Raw genomic sequence first — 22,393 nt, 5'->3', positions numbered from 1 at the left:
TCCTTTCTGGAATTCATGTTATATGCACAGACAACATATTTAAATGCACCTGGATGTTTTTTTTAATCAGGCTGCTGGCACTCAGTACACTTGGGACTATTTCTGTATCTTTCTACCATATTTTCTTGAACATAAGAAACTGCCATGCAGGGCCAGACCAAGGGTCCATCAAGCCCAGCATCCTGTTTCCAACAGTGGTCAATCCAGGCCATAAGAACCTGGCAAGTACCCAAAAACTAAGTATATCCCATACTACTGATGTTAGTAATAGCAGTGGCAATTTTCTAAGTGAACTTGATTAGTAGCAGGTAATGGACTTCTCCAAGAAATTATCCAAACCTTTTTTAAACCCAGCTACACTAACTGCACTAACCACATCCCCTGGCAACAAATTCCAGAGTTTGTGTGTTGAGTGAGAAATAATTTTCTCCGATTAGTTTTAAATGTGTTACATGCTAACTTCATGGAGTGCTCCCTAGTCCTTCTATTATCCAAAAGAGTAAATAACCAATTCACATCTACCCGTTCTAGACCTCTCATGATTTTAAAGTCCTCTATCATATCCCCCCTCAGTCGTCTCTTCTCCAAGCTGAACAGCCCTAACCTCTTTAGTCCTTCCTCATAAGGGAGCAGTTCCATCCCCTTTATCATTTTGGTCGCCCTTCTCTGTACCTTCTTCATCGCAACTATATCTTTCTTGAGATGCGGCGACCAGAACTGTACACAGTATTCAAGGTGCAGGCTCACCACGGAGCGATACAAAAGCATTATGACATTTTCCATTTTATTCACCATTCCCTAACAGTTCCTGACATTCTGTTTGCTTTTTTGACTGACACAGCACACTAAGCCAACAATTTCAAAGTATTATCCACTATGACACCTAGATCTCTTTCCTGGGCGGTAGCTCCTAATATGGAACCTAACATTGTTTAACTACAGCATGGGTTATTTTTCCCTATATGCATCACCTTGCACTTGTCCACATTAAATTTCATCTGCTATTTGGATGCCCAATTTTCCAGTCTCACAAGGTCTTCCTGCAATTTATCACAATCCACTTGCGATTTAACTACTCTGAATAATTTTGTATTATCTGCATATTTGATTACCTCACTTGTCGTATTCCTTTCCAGATCATTTATAAATATATTGAAAAGCTCAGGTCCTAGTATAGATCCTTGAGGCAATCCACTGTATACCCTTTTCCACTGAGAAAATTGTCCATTTAATCCTGCCCTCTGTTTCCTGTCTTTTAACCAGTTTGTAATCCACGAAAGGACATTGCCACCTATCCCAATACTTTTTACTTTTCTTAGAAGCCTCTCATGAGGAACTTTGTCAAATGCCTTCTGAAAATCCATTTACACTACATCTACTGGTTCACATTTATCCACGTTTATTAACCCCTTCAAAAAAGTGAAGCAGATTTGTGAGGCAAGACTTGCCTTGTGTAAAGCCATGCTGACTTTGTTCCATTAAACCATGTCTTTCTATATGTTCTGTGATTTTGATCTTTAGGTTAATTGGTCTGTAGTTTCCAAGATCGCCCCTGGAACCCTTTTTAAATATTGGGGTTACATTAGCCACCCTCCAGTCTTCAGGTACAATGGATGATTTTAATGATAGGTTACAAATTTTAACTAATAGATTTGAAATTTCATTTCTGAATTCCTTCAGGACCCTGGGGTCTATACCATCCAGTCCAGATGATTTACTACTCTTAGTTTGTCAATCAGTCCTACCACATCTTCTAGGTTCACTGTGATTTGGTTCAATCCATTTGAATCATTACCCATGAAAACCTTCTCCGGAACAGATATCTCCCCAATATCCTCTTCAGTAAACACCGAAGCAAAGAAATCGTTTAATCTTTCCACGATGGCCTTATCTTCTCTAAGTGCCCCTTTACCCCATTGATCATCTAACGGTCCAACTGACTCCCTCACAGGCTTTCTGCTTTGGATATATTTTTAAAAGTTTTTATTGTGAGTTTTTGCCTCTACGGCCAACTTCTTTTCAAATTCTCTCTTAGCTTGTCTTATCAATGTCTTATATTTAACTTGCCAGCGCTTATGCTTTATCCTATTTTCTTCTGTTCGATCCTTCTTCCTATTTTTGAAAGAAGATCTTTTGGCTAAAATAGCCTCTTTCACCTCCCCTTTTAACCATGACAGAAATCATTTCGTCTTCCTTCCACTTTTCATAATATGTGGAATACATCTGGACTGAGCTTCTAGGATGGTAATTTTTAACATTGTCCACGCCTCTTGCATACTTTTTATCTTTGTAGCTGCTCCTTTCAGATTGCACCATTTAATACGTGAGAATCTTCTCTCTCTCCATATGAACCACAGAATAGTCACTTGGTACTGACACTTCTATCGGCAATGCTGTTCTTGTACTTTTCTCCTTTACCAAAATATCCATTTTTCGTGCATTGAGCTTTTATCTATTGGAATAGGAATGTCCCAGGTGATCACAAATTCTTCATCTTTACAGTTCTCTCAGGGTCACTATCCCAGTATTTTTCCGCTACAATGAGTTTCTAATATTTAAAGTGGATGAGCTGGGCCATCTTATTTGGCCTTCTGACATCAACATTTGACAGCCAGCAACTTTCTAGTTATTTTGCAGAATCTGCATTTATCTGTTTTACTGTCTTATTTTTCTATGCTGGCTATGAGCCATCTTATCTGTAATCCACTATCCTGTTGTGCAGTTATCAATCTCTCATCTTTAGGGCTAAGCTCACCTCTCCTTAACCATTCCTGAGTCTGATCTTCATCCATGTCAGCTTTCTGAAGCAACTGTACTTCTCACTATATTTATGTTTTGTCAATTGATTTTCCTTGTCTTCTGGTCAGATGCTTTAAAGAGTTTTTTTCTCATGTTTTGCAAATTCTGTTGCCTCTTTCCCATTATGTGCTGGTAAATTCTCACTCATTTCTTCAACTTTCCAAAACAATCATCCAAGCTTAAAAACAGAAACTGATTTCAGCTATTTACTTTCATACTTCAGCATTTGCTCAGTATTAGGATCTGTTGATGCCGTTAGGAACGCTTGAAGGCCTATAATAGGAATTATATATATATATAATTATTTCTAGTGCCCGTACCACCATCAGCTCCTGGAATGAACAAACTCAGCATCGCTGATTTTTTAATGATGTGCATGAAGAAATTTTATTGCTCTTATATCCAACTGTTTAAGATCTGTATTGGGCCAGTCTACTCCTTCAAAACTATGAGAGACTGCAGAAATTGCAAGCCAATTGATAGCTTGTATCTTATTTCATATTTTTAAAACTTTTCAAAATCAGTTTTATTCTCCTATAGTATTTTTTACTGATCTTTTCTTTCAATAACTTGGACTGAATTTGTGCACCTCCATCCACTCCTAGATATTTGTATTCACCTTCTTGCTCAAGTTCTTGTATGCTCCAGTCCTCAGTCAGAGAAAGGTCAAATGTCATCTGAGAAACTTTTAAATACTCTGAGCTGTTCCATTAAATGACAATAACAGGACCTATAAAACTTTGCTACCACCATCATTAGCCCTAGTGCTGAAGTTAAAGATGGGCATCATTTTTTTTATGTTTAAACGTTTTTATTGGGTTTTATGGAAAAAAAAAAACAGTACAATACAGGAGAGAGTAGACTCAGATCTCCCTCCGCAAAGAACCCAACAAGGTGCAACTGTTTCCCTCCCCCCCGTACACAAAAAACTCTCACCCCTGTCCCCCCCGAGGGCTTATACAGTAACAATAATATTAAGGGGAAGTCGTATAAGAAGGCCTCATTTGTACGGCCCTCTGCTGAGGGGTGATCAATCATTCAGCACCATGCTCCTTGCTCGGTGTGGTAATTGTTGAAGATACGGACCCCAAATACTAGCAAAGCGACGTCGACGGCCAGGGGAACCTCGGGCCTCCAAGCTCTCCATGGTCATCATGGCATGAAGTTGATTGCGCCAAGTCCAAAAAGAGGGAGCTGCTGGAGATCGCCATGACAGTAGAATCGTTTTCTTCCCCACCAAGCTCGCCTTTTGTAGCAACAGGCGATAGCCAGGATCTCTGACCCTAATAGGGGAGATGCAACCGAACAAAAACCACAGAGGGGATATAGGCAATGCCACATCTATCAGATCTGCTAGATAGTCCGCGATCCGGCGCCAAAACCCTCGTATTCCAGGACACGTCCAAAACCCATGAGACAGGGTGCCCACCACTCCGGAGCAGCGGATACAAAACGGTGTGGAAGCTATGGTCAGTTGATGGGCTCTCTGGGGAGAGATGTAGGCCCGAGTTAAAAACTTGTATTGCATCTCCCTATAATACATGTTAGTAGAGATCCTGGCCAGGCGCCGAAAACAAACACGTAAAATAAAACCCGTGAGTTGAAACTCACCATCTGCGTGCAAGCGCGCAATCAGGGTAGTGCAGACATCTACCTGTGCCCGTTGTTGAAGGGCCCTGTAGTAGCGTGACAGGGAGGGTGGGGCTGCCACCCCAAAATGAAATATATCATTGAGAGACTTATATGTTGCTATTTCCCTTGTAGCCAGAGGTAAGGACTTAAGATAGTGATGGGCTTGTAAAAAGGGAAACACATGGGAGGGGCCCAGATCATAAAGAAGTTGAAAATCCTGAAACTGCATTAACTCCCCCTCAGTTGTCCACAAGTGGCCTAAATAGGTCACCCCCTTGGCTTCCCATATCCGGAACATGGAAGACTGGGAACCCGGCTGAAACTCAACATTGCCCCTAAAGGGCAGGAAGTAGGCACAAATGTGGGGAAGCTTCAGAAGCCGAGTGAGGCGGCTCCAAGACTGTCGGAGTGGCCGGGTAGTCGCCGAGTGCTTTATAACAAAGGGGAGACAACAGGCTCTCGCCTGCAACACGTAAGAAGGAGCCAGTGGGTATAGCAGGGTCCGATCTAAGGACAGGGGAACAGAATGGGAGGTGCCCTGTAACCAATTGCGTAGAATCCGCATGTTACAGGCGAGATTATAGGGCATCATTTTACCTATTCTCTGTCAACAAGCAGGACTTAATTAGTCATGACACTTGGGGATGATGTCATCTGACAGTGCCAAGCCAACCCATTTCTCTAACTCAATAAAGTTTTACTAGTGAGCATGTGCAGGAGCTTCCTCAGTCTTTTTTTTTGTCTGAGCTTCCACTTGGACATGTACCTTCTCTCTCTATTGTTTTTTCTTACTTTGCCGTTGGCATTCATTTTTATGCTTTGCTTTTTGCGTCGCTGCCTTGGTATCATCTCAGACAGCACTTTTTAGTACGCCAAAAAAAAAAAAAAGAGAGAAACAACAGAGATGTCTAGTTCCAAGAAGGCCATGTTACGTTGCTTTAATGATTGTGTTTGTGGCTGCAAGATGTCCATCACCGATGGCCACAATATGTGCTACAATTGCCTGGGACTTGATCACAACTCTGGAAATTGGTATGACTGTGGAGATGACCCCTAGAACCCAGCAGAAGCAGGCGTAGAATATGGTGAAGCTCCGCAAGTCACTGAATAGTCAGAACTGATCTTCATGGAGCAGAGCCTCTTCTGACTCCCTGAGTGCCAAGTTGAGTAAGGGCTCCTCGAACAGAGGCCTCCCTCCACCTGTGGCATCAGATTCTAGAACTACCATAGCTTTAGAATTTGAGCAAGACACAGAACTGGGCACCAGAGCTATTGTGCTCTGTGAGGCATTCCTGAGCCTCTTCTCCTTCTTGAGGCCCATTGGTGCTGAAGAAAGAGCAATTTTCAGCACCATTGATGCAGAAGCTCTCAGCATAGAAGTCCCCTGTGTGCTGTTGGCATGGAAATCTCCAGTGCCATCGGTGCAGAGACCTTTGGCAACATTGACACAGAGTGCACAGTGCAATTGGTGTCATTGAGAACTGTGGTGAATATAGCACCAATGGGGCTTAGAGGAGATGCCTCACAGGTAAACAATGTAATATATAATATATATTTTATTTATATTCCATCTTTTCTAATACTTCAAAGCAGATTACATTCAGGTACTGTAGGTATTTCCCTGTCCACAAAGGGCTTACAACCTAAGGACTAGATTTACTAAGTGGTGATATGACTATAATGTACGTAAACAGTATTTATTACATAATATCACCATATTGTGGCAATATCGCACATTTTTTTTTTACTAAATAGCCATCCCTATTAAAACTAGCTGCTTTGTAATGCCTTTGAATGCATACAATTTCCCAGTGCATGCAAAGCAGCTAAATCATACTGAATCTCATGCAAATAATGTGGCTGACTTACAAAAAAAAATCTGCTTCATTATTTTAATGCAAATTGAGGAGGTGTAGATATTTTACCATGGGTACATTGGGATGCTAGAGTAGGTCTTGATACAACAGCAGCAAAATTTAAAGACCCTGAGGCCCACACATCCGGTCCCCCCCCCCCTCCCCCACAAAGTGAAAACATTAATAGCCAGGGGTTTAGTAAGACCTCTGCCCACCCCCCTGCCACCTTGAGAGGTGGCAGGGGTCAAAAAGGTTTTTAAAATATATAAACAGCATGCAGTGATGCTCTGACCTCCTTCCCAAGCCCCTCCCCTTTGTATAAAATACTCGCTCACCCCAATCAAAGATTCCCCCCCCCACTACGTAACTTGCTCCCACACACCCACTCTTCCAACAGAAGCCATTCTACCTGGGGACTAGTGTCCTTGCTCTCCTCCTTACCTAGAAAATAGGCCCTGGTGGTCTAGGTGGGCCACGAACCTCCCCATACTTTGAGAAGAATTGTTAGTGGTGCAATGGCAGTCCCTAGCCCCGGGCCAGTTAACACCATTTTCCAAAATGGCACTGACCAGCCGTTGCCCTTATCACATACTAGGGGCAATGGCTGACTGGTGCCATTTTGGAACATGGCATCAACCGGCCCAGAGCTAGGGGAGTCTTCAGGCCACTACTGCCCCACCAACGCTTTTTTCAAGGTATGGTGGAGTTCCGGAGCCCCCTAGACCATCAGACCATTGTCCCTATCATGATAGGGGCAATGGCTAGTGCCATTTTTGAAAATGGCATCGACTGGCCCGGGACTAGGGAGTGCTCCGGGCCACTACAGAGTCTTCTTAAGGTATGGGGGGGACTGGGGGCCCTCCTAAACCACCAGGCTATTGCCCCATCATATGATAAAGGCAATAGCCAGTCCCATTTTGAAAAATGGCATTGACTGGCCTGGGGCTAGGAGATGCTCTGGGCCACCACTGCAACACTGATTCTTCTCAAGGTATGAGATTTTTGCTTGGGACGGGGGAATTTTATACAAAGGGGATGGGTTTGGGAAGAGGGCAGAATGTTACCGCATGCCGTTTATTATTTTTTTTCAGCCCGTGCCCCTTAAGAGGCGGCAAGGGGGGGGAGGTTCAATGGATGTCTCACTAGACCCCGAGTGGATTTATTCACTTTACTGGGGGGAGGGGGCGGTAGTTCGGTAGTTTTGGGCTTTGGGGTCCTTTAAGACAAAGGCGACCCTGTGCAAAGTGTGCTGCCATCGTGTGTTTTTTAGGCCTTTACCATGTTATTTTTTTTTATCAGGGAGTTTTCCCACAATAAAAAAATAACACAGCGATACTGCTGCAATATTTTCCGAGGGGAGGGGCAAAATATTGCTGGAACACATCCCTCACCATGATATTCATCTCCTCCTGTGGTTAATGATCACGGTTTGATAAATCTCCCCACAAATGTGTACCTGGGTCAATGGAGCTTGAAGTGACTTTCCCAAGGTCATGAGGAGTGTCGGTGGGATTCGAACCCTGGCTTCCCCTCTTCACAGCCCATTGCTCTAAGGAACCACACTAGGCTGCTCCTCCGCTGTCTTCATCTTTCCTGACTCAAAAGATGACCTTGTCACCATCTCACTTCTTCAACTCAAACCCTATAACCAGTAAGGTCCATCAGTGTTGTCCATTATTAGCGCCTAGCCCAGGCCTCTTCCATGGCATCTGAAAACACCAGTCTCTACCTGCTCCATCATGTCCTTGGTTTTCATGCTGTCCCAAATGTACGTAGCCCAGGAGGAAGCCTCTCCATAGAGCCCAGTGCATATTTCTGAAGGTGATGATCCCATAGTGATCTCAGAGGGAGATATTGTTTCTTCTCCAACTCTGGGCCATAGGACACAGCAGCCCTTAGAATACATCATAGAACTGGTGAAGACTTTCACCACTCTTTGGTGGTCAGTGAAAAGGAGGGCACCCTTCAGCTTCTCTTGTCCAGAATGGAGGATTTATTTCCACATCTGTAAGAATGACTCTCTCCGGCATAACAAGCCGCTGGTCAGCTTTGGGCTTCACAGGGAGAGCTATCTGTGAGCCATCACCGCTTCCGCCGGCTCCCTCTCCAGCAACGGCCCTGTGCCCCGCCCCCCTGATGACATCACCTGTTTGGGGGGGTGAAGAGCCAGCCTGCGACACTGAACTCAGACTGCCTGCACCTGTAAGAATGACTCTCCCCGGCACAATGAGCCACTGGTCAGCTTTGGGTTCCACAGGGAGAACTATCTGAAGCCATCACTGCTCCCGCTAGCTCCCTCTCCAGCAACGGCCCTGTGCCCTACCCCCCGATGATGTCACCTGTTCGGGGGAGTGAAGAGCTGACCTGCGATGCTGGACTCGGACAGCTTGCACCTATAAGTATGACTCTTCCTGGTACAACGTGCCACTGGTCAGCTTTGGGATCTACAGGGAGAGCTATCTGCGAGCTATCACTGCTCCTGCTGGCTTCCTCTCCAGTGATGGCCCTGAGCCCGCCCCCAGATGATGTCACCTTTTTTGGGGGGGGGGGGTGAAGAGCTGCCTGCGATGCCGGAGGTGCCACATGGCAGAGGTGTGCGAGCTCCATTGCACGCACAAGGAGTGCAACAAAGGAGCTCCTTTGTGCACGCAGAGTGCCACTGAGTGCCTGCGGTATGCTGCTGAGTGCCCTGTAACTGTGAGTAATTTTTTCTCCTATATCTATAATTACTGGACATGGAAGATATGGAGAGCTTTCTTCTTTTCAGATTCACAAAACCTCTCAATATCCACAATGTCGAATTCAAGTACCACTAAGCCAGATATTAAGAATAACATTTCTGATATTTCCCTTTGTTTAATCAATGTTCAGTCTATAAAAAATAAGTCTCATTTATTACATGATTTCATCTTAAGAGAACAGTTAGATGTTTACTGTTTCATTGAAACTTGGTTATTAGAGTCTGACCACCTTGTTCTAAATCAAATTTGTCCTATGGGTTAATCTTTTGTTTCTCAACCCCACCCCAAAAAGCATGGCGGAGGGTTACTCATTATCTATAAGATTCTTTGTCCAGTTAAGGTTCAACACCTCAACGGTAACTCTCTGCTGGAGAAGCTTCTCATTTCCTTCAGTAACTTCACCATTTGCTTAGTTTATGTCCCTCCTAAATTTTTACTTACTGATCTATTACCCTTTTTTGAACAACTGTTACTTTCTAAGTTTGATTTGAACAAGATGGTCATTATGGGTGATTTCAATCTCCATGCTAATTCTCCACAAATTGCTTTGTTTCTACATATACTCTCTTCGCTTGGATGGTTCCAAATTATTCAGATACCCACTCATAGACTTCACCATACTCTCAACCTAGTTTTCATTAATCACTCTGCTATTTCATACTCCTCTCAGACTCCAGATATATCACCAGTTCCCTGGTCAGATCATTTTTTAATTAGATTTCATCTTTCTGTTTCCATTCCAAAAGATCATTCTTCACATCTCCCAGTTTTTTGCCCTCATCATAGTACCATTGACATAAATTTGTTTATCTCAATCGTTTCTCCTCTTCTCGGAATCTTTCATTTGGAAATCTTTCAGACTCACTACACCAATGGAATGTTGTTTAGTGCATACTCTCCATGAAGTTGCTCCACTCAAAGTAATTAGTTCCATAAGACCACAACCTTGCTCTTGGCTCAAAATTCAATCTCTGAGAAAAACTGAGCGTCTCTGAAGAAAACCTCCTACCTCCCAAAGGGTACAAACTTTTCATGCACTTCTCACTGCTTTCCAAACAGCTATCAATTTGGCCATGAGAGATCACGTCTCACAAAAAATTTGTGAGATTGGTTACAACCCAAAAGCACTCTTCTCTATAGCTAAAAGGCTTACAAACCCAAATCCTTCAAAAAATTCCCCCATCAATTCCCCTTCCGATGAATCTTTTAATATACTCTTCAATCTTAAGATTCAAAAATTATGCGTGTCATTTTCCACAGTACCAAATTGGTACTCTGATCCTTCGGTCTCCATTTCTGCTCACTGGGAGAACTATGAGTATGTGTCTTCTCTAAATCAAATGACACCTTATGTCCTCTATCTCTTTGTTCCTCTTCCATTTTTAAAGCCTGCAGAAATATATTAGCTCCCATCTTTTCCAAACTTATTAACCTTTCTCTCAGTGAAGGCACAATCCCACCTAATCTTAAAAAAGTGACAGTTCGTCCACTTCTCAAAAAAAGCAACCTGGACCCCACTGACCCAAATAATTACAGACCTATTTCATCATTACTTTACCTCTCCAATGCTATATTGTTATTTTGAAAAATCTGATCTTTTAGATCCTCACCTATATGGTTTTCGGCGGACTCTTAGTACCGAGATTTTATTGATTTCTCTTACAGATACTCTTAAGCGTGGCATAGACTCTGGTCAGCAATTCCTTTTGATTTCTTTAGACATCTCAGCAGTGTCTGATATGATTGACCATAACATTTTACTCTTTAAATTATGGGAATGTGGTCTTTCTGGTAATGTTCTTAATTGGTTTCAGTCTTATCTTTCTCAATGCTCTCAAGTTATTAAACTCAAAGGAGAATTTGCTAGCCCTTCTAACATTAAAACTGGCATTCCATACGGTTCTGCACTTTCTTCTACTCTTTTTAATATATATTTAGCTCCCATTTGCACATTCTTTCCTCCTTAACCGACTTTTACAAACTTTATGCTGACGACATACAGTTTAAGAACATAAGAACATGCCATACTGGGTCAGACCAAGGGTCCATCAAGCCCAGCATCCTGTTTCCAACAGTGGCCAAAACTAAGTCCATTCCATGTTACTGTTGCTAGTAATAGCAGTGGCTATTTTCTAAGTCAACTTAATTAATAACAGGTAATGGACTTCTCCTCCAAGAACTTATCCAATCCTTTTTTAAACACAACTATACTAACTGCACTAACCACAGCCTCTGGCAACAAATTCCAGGTTTAATTGTGCGTTAAGTGAAAAAGAACTTTCTCCCATTAGTTTTAAATGTGCCACATGCTAACTTCACGGAGTGCTCCCTAGTCTTTCTATTATCTGAAAGAGTAAATAACCGATTCACATCTACCTGTTCTAGACCTCTCATGATTTTAAACACCTCTATCATATCCCCCCTCAGTTGTCTCTTCTCCAAGCTGAAAAGTCCTAACCTCTTTAGTCTTTCCTCATAGGGGAGCTGTTCCATTCCCCTTATCATTTTGGTTGCCCTTCTCTGTACATTCTCCATAGCAATTATATCTTTTTTGAGATGCGGCGACCAGAAATGTACACAGTATTCAAGGTGTGGTCTCACCATGGAGCGATACAGAGGCATTATGAAATTTTCCGTTTTATTCACCATTCCCTTTCTAATAATTCCCAACATTCTGTTTGCTTTTTTGACTGCCGCAGCACATTGAACCAACGATTTCAATGTGTTATCCACTATGACGCCTAGATCTCTTTCTTGAGTGGTAGCACCTAATATGGAACCTAACATTGTGTAACTATAGCATGGGTTATTTTTCCCTATATGCATCACCTTGCATTTATCCACATTAAATTTCATTTGCCATTTCGATGCCCAATTTTCCAGTCTCACGAGTTCTTGCTGCAATTTATCAGTCTGCTTGTGATTTAACTTCTCTGAACAATTTTGTATCATCTGCAAATGTGATTACCTCACTCGTTGTTTGGTACTGTGGAAAATGACACGCATAATTTTTGAATCTTATGATTGAAGAATATATTAAAAGATTCATCGGAAGGGGAATCGATGGGGGAATTTTTTGAAGGATTTGGGTTTGTAAGCCTTTTAGCTATAGAGAAGAGTACTTTCGGGTTGTAACCAATCTCACAAATTTTTTGTGAGAAGTGATCTCTCATGGCCAAATTGATAGCTTTTTGTCATTCATATTCACCCCTCGTGAATATGAAACATTTAGACATCTGTCTCTCTGCAATTACTAAATGGTTGACTCACAACAAATGATCATTAAACATGCCAAAAACAGAATTTCTTGTTATTCATAGTCCATACTTCTCTTTTAAGGAAAAGACCATCACTATAAACACCACCTTCCCAATCAAAGATCACATCAAGAGCCTTGATGTCATCCTTGACAACACACTTTCTTTTCGCCCCCAGATTAGACAAGTTATATCCCAAGGTTTTTATAGACTTCGTGTTTTGGCACGTCTTAAGAATCTACTGCATCCTCCTAAATTCCGTACAGTTCTTCAAGCCTCCATATTCCCTATCATTGATTACTGCAATAGAATATACACTGGTCTCTCTCAATCATCGCTGCGTTCACTACAGTTGCTTCTTAATTCATTAAAATGAAAATAACACATCACATCGACTTTGATTGACCTGCATTGGCTTTCCATCAATGAGTGAGTCAAATATAAGATTGCTATGCTCATTTTTAAGCTACTTACTGAACAAACATATCACCAGGCCAATGCTATATTGAAATTTTAACAACTGACATGAGTTCTTCGCTCCTCCCAGCATGGCCTACTTGAGGTATCTTCCCCTAAGGTTGCATGACTCCATATGACTCACGAATGTGCTTTTTCGGTTGGAATTCTTTTTCAATTAACATCAGACAGTGTGTCTCCATCAAGAATTTCAAAAAACAAATCAAAACTAACTTGTTCAACCTGTCTTTTTGTTAATATAGTTTTCACTTTAATTTATTTTTTTATGTTGTTATCATTATCTGTTTGTTTTTAATTTCAGGCTTTTAATTTTATTTATGTTCTTTTATGTGATTTTATGATTAATTTTAAATGAATGTACTATTGCATTTGATTTTATGATTTTGAGTGCATTATTTGTATAAAATGTATTCTTTTGTTTGTATATTTTATATTATGATTGCTCTCTTGTCCATTGCCTAGATCTTTTAAGTATTAGGCGATTCATAAATTTTAATAAATGTAAATATAAATGTACAAATGGGATCATCTTCCACTTCCAGGATGTGGAAACTCCTATCAGAATTGCCAGCTATGAAAGTTAGCCCTCCCTTCCGCAAACCATCCCCCACTGCAGAGGAGCCTAGCCTACCTTCAGAGGATGAAGCATGGGATATAAGTTACAAATAGCTCCACACTCCTCCCCCTGAATTTTCTCTTCTGAGAAGACAAAGGTCTTCGTCTCCATTGCCATCTACTTCATTGGGATCATAATTTGTATAATTCCAACATTCGATTCTGAGAAGGGGTTTACAGAGATACCATCAAATCCTTTACTTGGTCTGCTGAAACATTCATCCCCACGAGAAGACCTCTTATTCCAGATTTCTGGAAAAGTTGGGGTAGGCCACTGGAGTCAACATCTAGAGGGACAATGACCCACACATGGAGGTTTTTCATTTTCTTCAGATCACTATCTCAATACACCAAATTCTTTGTGAAACAAGAATGTGGGAGACAGGCAGCTGGATCTGAAGTACAGAGCGCAACAGGCTCCTGGATTTGGTGTAGTCCAGCTGCCTCACCAGTCAGAAGAGGTAGAATCAGCTTTAAAGAAGGCTAAGATGACCCAGAGTTTCTTCAACACTCCTCTGGGTAAGGACCTCAGGTGGCTGGCCAACCTTAAAAAGAAAGTTTTCCAAAGTTCAATGCTGAAAGCCTGCATTGCGGCCTATAAACTTCATATGGTTCATGAGGATGTCTGCGCAAGAGGCATCAATTTAAAGTGCCGCAACAATCTCAGCCTAAGCCAGGGCCTAGTTTTTGACGAGCATTGAATCTTAGACCTCAACTCCTCCAATAGGAAGGAGGATACAGCCTCGATCAATGGAGGAAGATCACCAAGGGCCGCTGGGTCCTCACAATTATGAAGTAAGGTTACTATTTGTGCTTCTCCCAGCCTCCATTGCTACACCAATGTTTGCCCTTCAATCTAGATCCATCTTATTTGACTCAACTTTGTCTTAAAGTGGACTTACTCCTCAAACAGAGGGCAATAAAACCTGTTCCTCCCCAAGATGTTGGGTGATTGAGACCTATCCTAAATTTATGAAGATTAAATAGGGAATGTTAATGGAGAAGTTCAAGGTGAATGCCCTTCATGCCATTCTGCACTTCATCCAAGTGAGAGATTGGATGTGCGCTCTGGATCTGAAGGATGCATATGCTGATATTCCCATTCATCCCACACACTAGAAATATCTCAGATTCATAGTGGAGGAATCACACTACCAATACAAGGTTCTGCCTTTTGGGTTCTCAGCAGCCAAAAGGGTCTTCACGAAATGCTTGGGGGTAGTGGCAGCACATTTACGTCACAGGAGAAATTGGTTTTTCCCATACCTAGACAATTAGCGGGTTAATGAAACCTTCTCCAGAGGGAGTGTCCACAGTTCTTGAAGAAGGCTGAGCAGCTACTTCAGTCCCTAGGCTTTATAGTCAGTTTTGCCAAATCAAACCTTATTTTCACCCAGAGAATCAAGTTCACTGGAGCTTGGACAGACTCACTGAAGGAGAAAGCATTCCCCACTTCGGAAAGGGCAATCTGTCTTCAGGCATTGGTCCAGAATTGCAGCAAGTCTAATATATGACCTGGGCAATCCTTTTCCTGGGTTGCATGGCAGCGGCACTGCATGTGGTCCCTATGATTCACCTGAAAGTGAGTGCTCTTCAGTGGGATCAGCTGTGTCAATCCCTGTTGCATTCTATAATGGTAATCTAGGAGATGAAAACATCCCTTCACTGGTAGCTGAACCCACCTATCTCAGAAACGGGGCCTCCTTTTTGAGTTTTTTCCTAGCAATGGATGCCTCCAGCAGAGGATAGGAGAATATACAGGTTCCTCCCTAACTCAGGGAACATGATCAGTAATAGAACATCTCTTTCAGCTAAACCTCTGAGCGTTGCAAGTTATCCAACATGCGTCGAGTGTTCAGACATCTCCTTCAGGAAAAGAGAATTCTGATCCAAACAGACAATTTGGTAGCAATATTCTATGTAGGAAAGCAAGAAGACACAGGGTCCTGGATCTTCTGCCAAGAAGTCCAAATAATTTGTAAATGGTATCTCAGCCATGGACCTCTCTTCAGGCACCCTACCTTCCCTGAGTCAACACTTTAGGGGATAACCTCAGCAGGATCTTTCAGTCAGATGAATGGTCTCTGGATCAAGGTGTGGCAAATTGTTTGAGCTTTGGGATTCGATCATCAATCAACTTGTTCACATTGAAAAGCCACAGCACAGTTGAAAATTTTTGTTCCATTCTTTGAAACAAATTCAGGTTTGCTCTGTTTTTCTCCTGTAACAGGATACATTTCCACTGTTGGTGAGGATGGTTTAGAATGTGCTTGAGGATCGGGCATGTCTTGTTCTCATTGCACCAGCATAGCCCAGACAAGTGTGGTTCTCCTTCCTCTTGGAGTCAACTCAGCGCTGCTAATGCTGGGAGGGGGTGGGCTATCTTTTTTACCCAAGCCTCCCTTCCCTCAACTTGACAGCATGGATATTGAGCACTAAGTAATTTCCATATTGACATTGTCCAAGAAGGTTGAGGATATTATGATCTCAGCCGGAAAGCTATCCACTAGAAGGGTGTACAGTTTTAAATGGAAGTGTTTCTCATCTTGGTGCCAGGCAGGCTCTCTGGACCCTTTTGCCTGTAATTAGGATCTGTTTCAGTACTTGCCCTTTCTCTCCACTTGGGTCTCAATACATCTTCAATGAAAATGCACTTTAGTACCATAGTCATGTACCACCTCAGGTGGAAGGAAAATCAATCTCCCTTTACCCTTTAGTATCAAAATTTATGGAGGGTTTGCAGGATATGAAGCCTGCACTTTCAAAACCTCCTGTGCCATGGGATCTCAATGTCTTCTTGGCACAACTGATTAAGCCTCCCTATAAGCTGCTAAAGTCAGTCTTTTTCAGCTAGAAAAGTCATCTGTCGCTTTGGTTACAAGAGTCAGCAAACTGCAGGCATTAGTCTCATACTCTCCTTACCTTCAGTTCTTCCACAACAAAGTGGTGCTTTGCAACCATCCTACATTTCTATCTAAAGTGGCTTCTGCTTTTTACTTAAATCAAGCTATTGCTTTGGCCACATTCTTTCTAAGACCACATGTGCACAAAGTTGTAAAGACTCTCCATTCACTGGACTGTAAAAGAACTCAACCACATCATCAGTCTCTCAACTGTGCATATACAATAATCCCAACAGACTGGGCATGGCAGCTACCAAACAAACTTTGACCAGTTGGCTAGCAGACTGCATTACACATTGCTATGTGGTGGCTGGCCTTCAGCTTATAGACTCTGTCAAAACCATCAAGTAAGAGCCTTAAATTGCTCACCTAAAAGCCATCTCCATTGAAGACAATTGCAAATATGCCAGTTGGTCTTCTGTACACACCTTTATGTCCCACTACTATCTGAACAATCTCTCATGGAATAACATTAACTTTGGGAAAACAGTTTTGTACAACCTGTTCCCCAGAAGTTAACTCTCTATAAGGAGTGCTAGGTTGCTTATTCAGTAAGTGCTCCTCTCTGCATACCTCAGATTGGGATGTCCCAAGTGTGATAGCTAATTTAGCACTATTTGTTTACATTTAAACAGGGTTCTCCATAGATAAGGATAAATTATCCATACTTAATACCCACCTGTCTCCTTGGAGAGTCAACTACCTACCTAAAACTAAGCTGTACAACAGACTGAGGGGCTTACAAGGGAGCATGCTTGGGTACTTCTGCACATGCTCAGCAATAAACCTTTACTGAGCTAGAGGGATAGGTCCATTTAGTGTTTTCAGATGATATCAACCTACATGTCATGGCTAATTCATCCTGCTGTCTATAGAGAACTTCGTTTCTAGTAAGCAAATTTGCTGTATAATTTCTTCTTTCCCTTCCCTATCATACTTTAATAGTACTGTTCATTTTGCTGGAATTTCTTCCAGAATTTATACAATGAGGTCACCATGTGAATGTACTCAGCAAGACTTGGTGAGAGAAATTTACTGCATTCAATATTTCTTTCACCTCAGACATCTCTTGGGTGGGTTCTGTGGTCTCTCTCATGTGGATACTATGCTGTGCTGTTAAACCTAATTTTTTACAATAGCTTTTACCACAATCTGTACGTGTAAATGGTTCGCTTCCCATATGGGTCCTCTGATGGGATTTTAAATTTGATTTCAGATTAAAACATTCACCACAATCAGGACATTCAAATGATTTCTCTCTCATATGGGTCCTCTGGTGGACTTTTAAACTTTTTACATGAGTAAAGCTTCTACCACAATCTGGACATGTAAATGGTTTCTCTCCTGTATGGATCCTTTGATGGACTTTTACACTTGATTTCAGAGTAAAACATTTACCGCAGTCTGGACATGTAAATGGTTTGTCACCTGTATGGGTCCTCTGATGAACTTTTAAACTTAATATATAAGTAAAACTTTTACTACAATCTGGACATGTAAATGGCTTCTCTCCCATATGGATCCTTTGATGCACTTTTAATCCTGATTTCTGAGTAAAACCTTTACCACAATCCGGACATGTAAATGGTTTGTCTCCAGTATGGGTCCTCTGATGGGTCTTTAAACTTAAAATATGAGTAAAGCTTTTACCACAGTCTGGACATGTAAATGGTTTCTCTTCCATATGATTCCTTTGATGGACTTTTAAACTTGATATTTGAGTAAAACATTTACCACAGTCTGGACAAGTAAATGGTTTGTCTCCTGTATGGGTCCTCTGATGGGTTTTTAAATATGATATACGAGTAAAACTCTTACCACAATCAGGACATGTAGCTGGTTTGTCTCTCATATGGGTCCTCTGATGGCCCATTAAACTTGATATATGAGTAAAACTTTTACCACAATCTGGACATGTAAATGGTTTTTCTCCGGTATGGATTCTCTGGTGGGCTTTTATACTTGATTTCTGAGTAAAACATTTACCACAATCTGGACACGTAAATGGTTTATCCCCCGTATGGGTCCTCTGATGTTTTTTTAAATATGATATATGAGTAAAGGTTTTATTACAATCTGGACATGTAAATGGTTTGTCTCCCGTATGGGTCCTCTGATGAACTTTTAAACTTAATATATGAGAAAAGCTTTTACCACAGTCTGGACATGTAAATGGTTTCTCTTCCACATGTGTCCTCTGATGGACTTTTAAACTTGATATCTGAGTAAAACATTTACCACAATCTGGACACGTAAATGGTTTGTCACCCGTATGGGTCCTCTGATGGGTTTTTAAATACGATATACGAGTAAAGCTTTTCCCACAATCGGGACATGTTGCTGGTTTATCTCTCATATGGGTCCTCCGATGGCCTATTAAGCTTGATACATCAGTAAAGCTTTTACCACAGTCATGACATATAAATGGTTTCTCTCCTGTATGAATCCTCTGATGGATTTTTACACTTGATTTCTGAGTAAAACATTTACCACAATCTGGACATGTAAATGGTTTGTCTCCTGTATGTGTCCTCTGATGTTTTTTTAAATATGATATATGAGTAAAGTTTTTACCACATGCTGGACATGTAAATGGTTTCTCTCCAGTATGGATCCTCTGGTGGACTTTTAAACTTAATATATGAGAAAAGCTTTTACCACAATCCGGACATGTAAATGGTTTCTCTTCCATATGGCTCCTCTGATGGACTTTTAAATTCGATATCTGAGTAAAACATTTACCACAATCTGGACATGTAAATGGTTTGTCTCCTGTATGGATCCTCTGATGGGTTTTTAAATATGAGATACGAGTAAAAGTTTTACCACAATCGGGACATGTAGTTGGTTTGTCTCTCCTATGGGTTCTCTGATGGCCTATTATATTTGACATATGAGTGAAGCTTTTCTCACATACTGGACATGTATTTGGTTCCTCTCCCATATTGGTTCTGCAGTATTTTTTAAATTCCCATTCTCTCCCACACTCCATACAAAAACGTGGCTTCTCTCCTGTGTGAGCCTTCTCAGGTTGTGCTACCTCCATTCCTTGATTGAAGTCTTTGCCACATGGTTCTTCTCCTCTGTGCATCTTCTGGATTTGTTTGAGATATGATGTTGAACTTAAGCTCTTGCCACCGTCAGTATATTTAAAAGATTTTTCGCTAGAATGTCTTATCTGGTGAGACATAAGGTCACCTGTTCGTGTTACCTTTTCTTTCCACAATGTGCAAGTGGATAGCTTCTGTTCTGTATTTGTCTGGATTGTAGTAGTGGTTGTCACATTTCCAGAATTAGTGTCTGTGCCTTTTCCAGGCTCTGCAGGAATTCTAATTTCATTGTCTGAGTTAGACTCTCTCCTCCAATCTCTTCCCTCCTCTGATCCCTGCATAAACATTTTTTTGTCTTTTTCTGGGAGCATCTTGTGGGTTTCCTGGTTCTCAGCGCAACCTATCTGCTGCTTCTTATCTTCATGATTGATCCCATAATCTGCTGAGTAAGAGAGAAAGTGGAGAAGTTATTTCATATGTTAGGGGCAAAGGAAAGGTTCTTGGGCTCCATATTCAGACCCTCATAAAAAATGGAGTTTTGGACAGACCAATCACTGGTGTACTTGGGCATAGTAAGGTAATGAAATAGTGAATGAGATTTTCAGATGGGTCTCTGAGGAAGAGCCAATGAGAGGTGTTTGCTCATAGAGAATCTGTTAACCTTTCCTCCGTGTTCCTTTAGCTTCAGCCAGTGATAAGTCCATGTTTGACATTTTGGGGACTTAAAGCAGGGGCAACGGAACGTCTTTTTGATTGAGGGTGGGGGGGAATGAAGCTCCGCCCATACTCCACCTCTAGCTCTGCCCTCAGCTCCAAATCCCCCACTCTCATTGCCAATTTCTTATTTTATATTTACAGTTAATGTCATTCTTAACTACATCCATTCTTTACTTTTTATTTTATTTATATTCTGCCTTTCATTCACTTCAAAGTGGATTACATTCAAGTACTGTAGATATCAGAGTATAATTATTCAATCCCAGACCAACCAATAAAAATCTTGATGCTAAAAAACGAGACATAGTGGTAAAGGAGAAAATGACAAAAAGAGCATCACGAATAGAAGTGTCAGTACTAAGTGACTATTGTGCACTATGTATGAAGAGAGAGAGAAGATCATCAAGGACCAAGAGATGGAATCAGAGACAAAGTGTGGCCTAAAGATACCGACACAGTCCCAATTATTTGGCACCACAGGCCTTGTTGAAAAGAACATTCAAGCTCATCTCGATATGCTGCCTGGATATATTACACCGTAAACGCTTCAGAAAGAAGCCGTTTGGCACAACGCAAGTATCAAGAGCTCTAGCAGCAATTATGAAAGACTGAGATTATACTCAATATACTATACCCTGGGTTAAGAGAGGTTGATTCTTGTCATTGTATGTGCAAGACAAACTCAATATAAATCCTGTACCTCCAGTTCTGTAAATATACACTTTGGGGCGGACTTTAAAAGCCCTGCTCGCGTAAATCCACCCGGATTTACGCGAGCAGGGCCTTGCGCGCCGGCGCACCTATTTTCCATAGGCCTGCCGGCACGCGCAGAGCCCCGGGACTCGCGTAAGTCCCAGGGTTTTTTGTCGAGGGCGTGTCGGGGGCGGGGCAGATCGACGCGGAGTTTTGGGGGCGGGATGCTGTGTTTTGGGGGCGGGCCCAGGAGCGTGGTTTCGGCCCGGGCGGTCCGGGGGCGTGGCCGCGCCCTCCGGAACCGCTCCGGGAGGCGTAAATCCGTCGACAAAGGTAGGGGGCAGTTAGATAGGGCCGAGGGGGTGGGTTAGGTAGAGGAAGGGAGGGGAAGGTGAGGGGAGGGCGAAAGAGAGTTCCCTCCGAGGCCGCTCCGATTTCGGAGCGGTCTCGGAGGGAACGGAGGCAGGCTGCGCGGCTCGGCGCACGCCGGCTGCCCAAAATCGGCAGCCTTGCGCGCGCCGATCCTGGATTTTAGCAGATACGCGCGGCTACGCGCGTATCTACTAAAATCCAGCGTACTTTTGTTTGCGACTGGTGCGCCAACAAAAGTACGCGAACGCGCATTTTTTAAAAATCTACCCCTTTGTGATCACAGACAGCCCACTATCCCCAACACACATACAGCCCTCTAACAATGGAGGCAGAGCAGGATATTTTCCTCTACACCTCACCATAATTAAATGACACCAGAATTTTTTTGTAACAGAAACACAAACTTCCTCCACTACCAGGCACATTATGAAATAATACAAAATCCTACAAAAACAAAACAAAACACACTCAACAGTATGTAACAAATGTACCATACTACAGCAGCACTAATTCACAGGACTCCAAAAATAACAACTTTACCTAAAAAAAGGCAGCACTGCAAATATTACAGCAAGCCCTAGAACACCAATTTACCTCCTATTAGGAAAACAAAACAAGTTGGACTGCTATGGATCCCTACACAGAAGTTACATGCTGGCAGAATCTCTCGCCTCAGTCACACATAGAACACAGACAGACCATCAACAAATACAGAATAAGGTGCCACAAATAAAACAGGGAAATATACAGACAAAAATAGGAATCATCAAGAAGCCAAATACTGCATACAAATCAACATGGAAGAACGAGAAAGAAAAATGTGTTTCCTCCTATTCTGAGCAATAAACAAAGCTAGAGGAGATTCCCATTCCCAAAGCTAAAATATTCCAATCACTAAACTGAAATAAAATGCTTTTTTCCTACTTCTGTTTTCTGGACATTTGGGGCCTTCACATAGCATCCAACTCCCACAAGAACAACAGGAACTCAGCTGCTCCAACATAATATGCCACACACATAGAATAACACAATAATGATGGCAGAAAAGGACCAAATGATCCATCCAGTCTGCCCAGCAAGCTTCTTATGGTAGTAACCTCTGCTCCGTGAAGGTTACCTTCATGTTTCTGTTAAGGGTAGTAACTACCACTCCCGTGCAGGTTACCCCCATGTTACATACACATACATGCATATGTTTGTGTGCATGCATGTATGTGTATGTAATATTTATTTATTTCTCTCCTGTTTGCTCCCTCTCCACAACCTTGATCAATTGTTTTC

At 42.0% G+C, this 22,393-nt stretch overlaps 2 protein-coding genes across 2 annotated transcripts in view; one reads left to right on the top strand and one right to left on the bottom strand.

The window, feature by feature from the left end:
* LOC115083753 (oocyte zinc finger protein XlCOF6-like) overlaps positions 1-22,393 on the top strand; it is a 187,302-nt gene that overhangs the window by 79,630 nt on the left and 85,279 nt on the right. The window lies entirely within an intron of this gene.
* LOC115083758 (oocyte zinc finger protein XlCOF6-like) lies at positions 12,153-19,767 on the bottom strand. The gene has a single exon (XM_029587762.1). The coding sequence runs from the start codon at positions 19,699-19,701 to the stop codon at positions 17,272-17,274; it is 2,430 nt and encodes an 809-aa protein (XP_029443622.1). The 5' UTR covers positions 19,702-19,767; the 3' UTR covers positions 12,153-17,271.

The sequence above is a fragment of the Rhinatrema bivittatum genome, chromosome 2 (assembly GCF_901001135.1).
Source record: "Rhinatrema bivittatum chromosome 2, aRhiBiv1.1, whole genome shotgun sequence".
In the NCBI taxonomy this organism is placed as follows: Eukaryota; Metazoa; Chordata; class Amphibia; order Gymnophiona; family Rhinatrematidae; genus Rhinatrema; species Rhinatrema bivittatum.
Note: the sequence above shows the minus strand (reverse complement) of the source record. Positions and strands in the feature narration are given on the sequence as shown.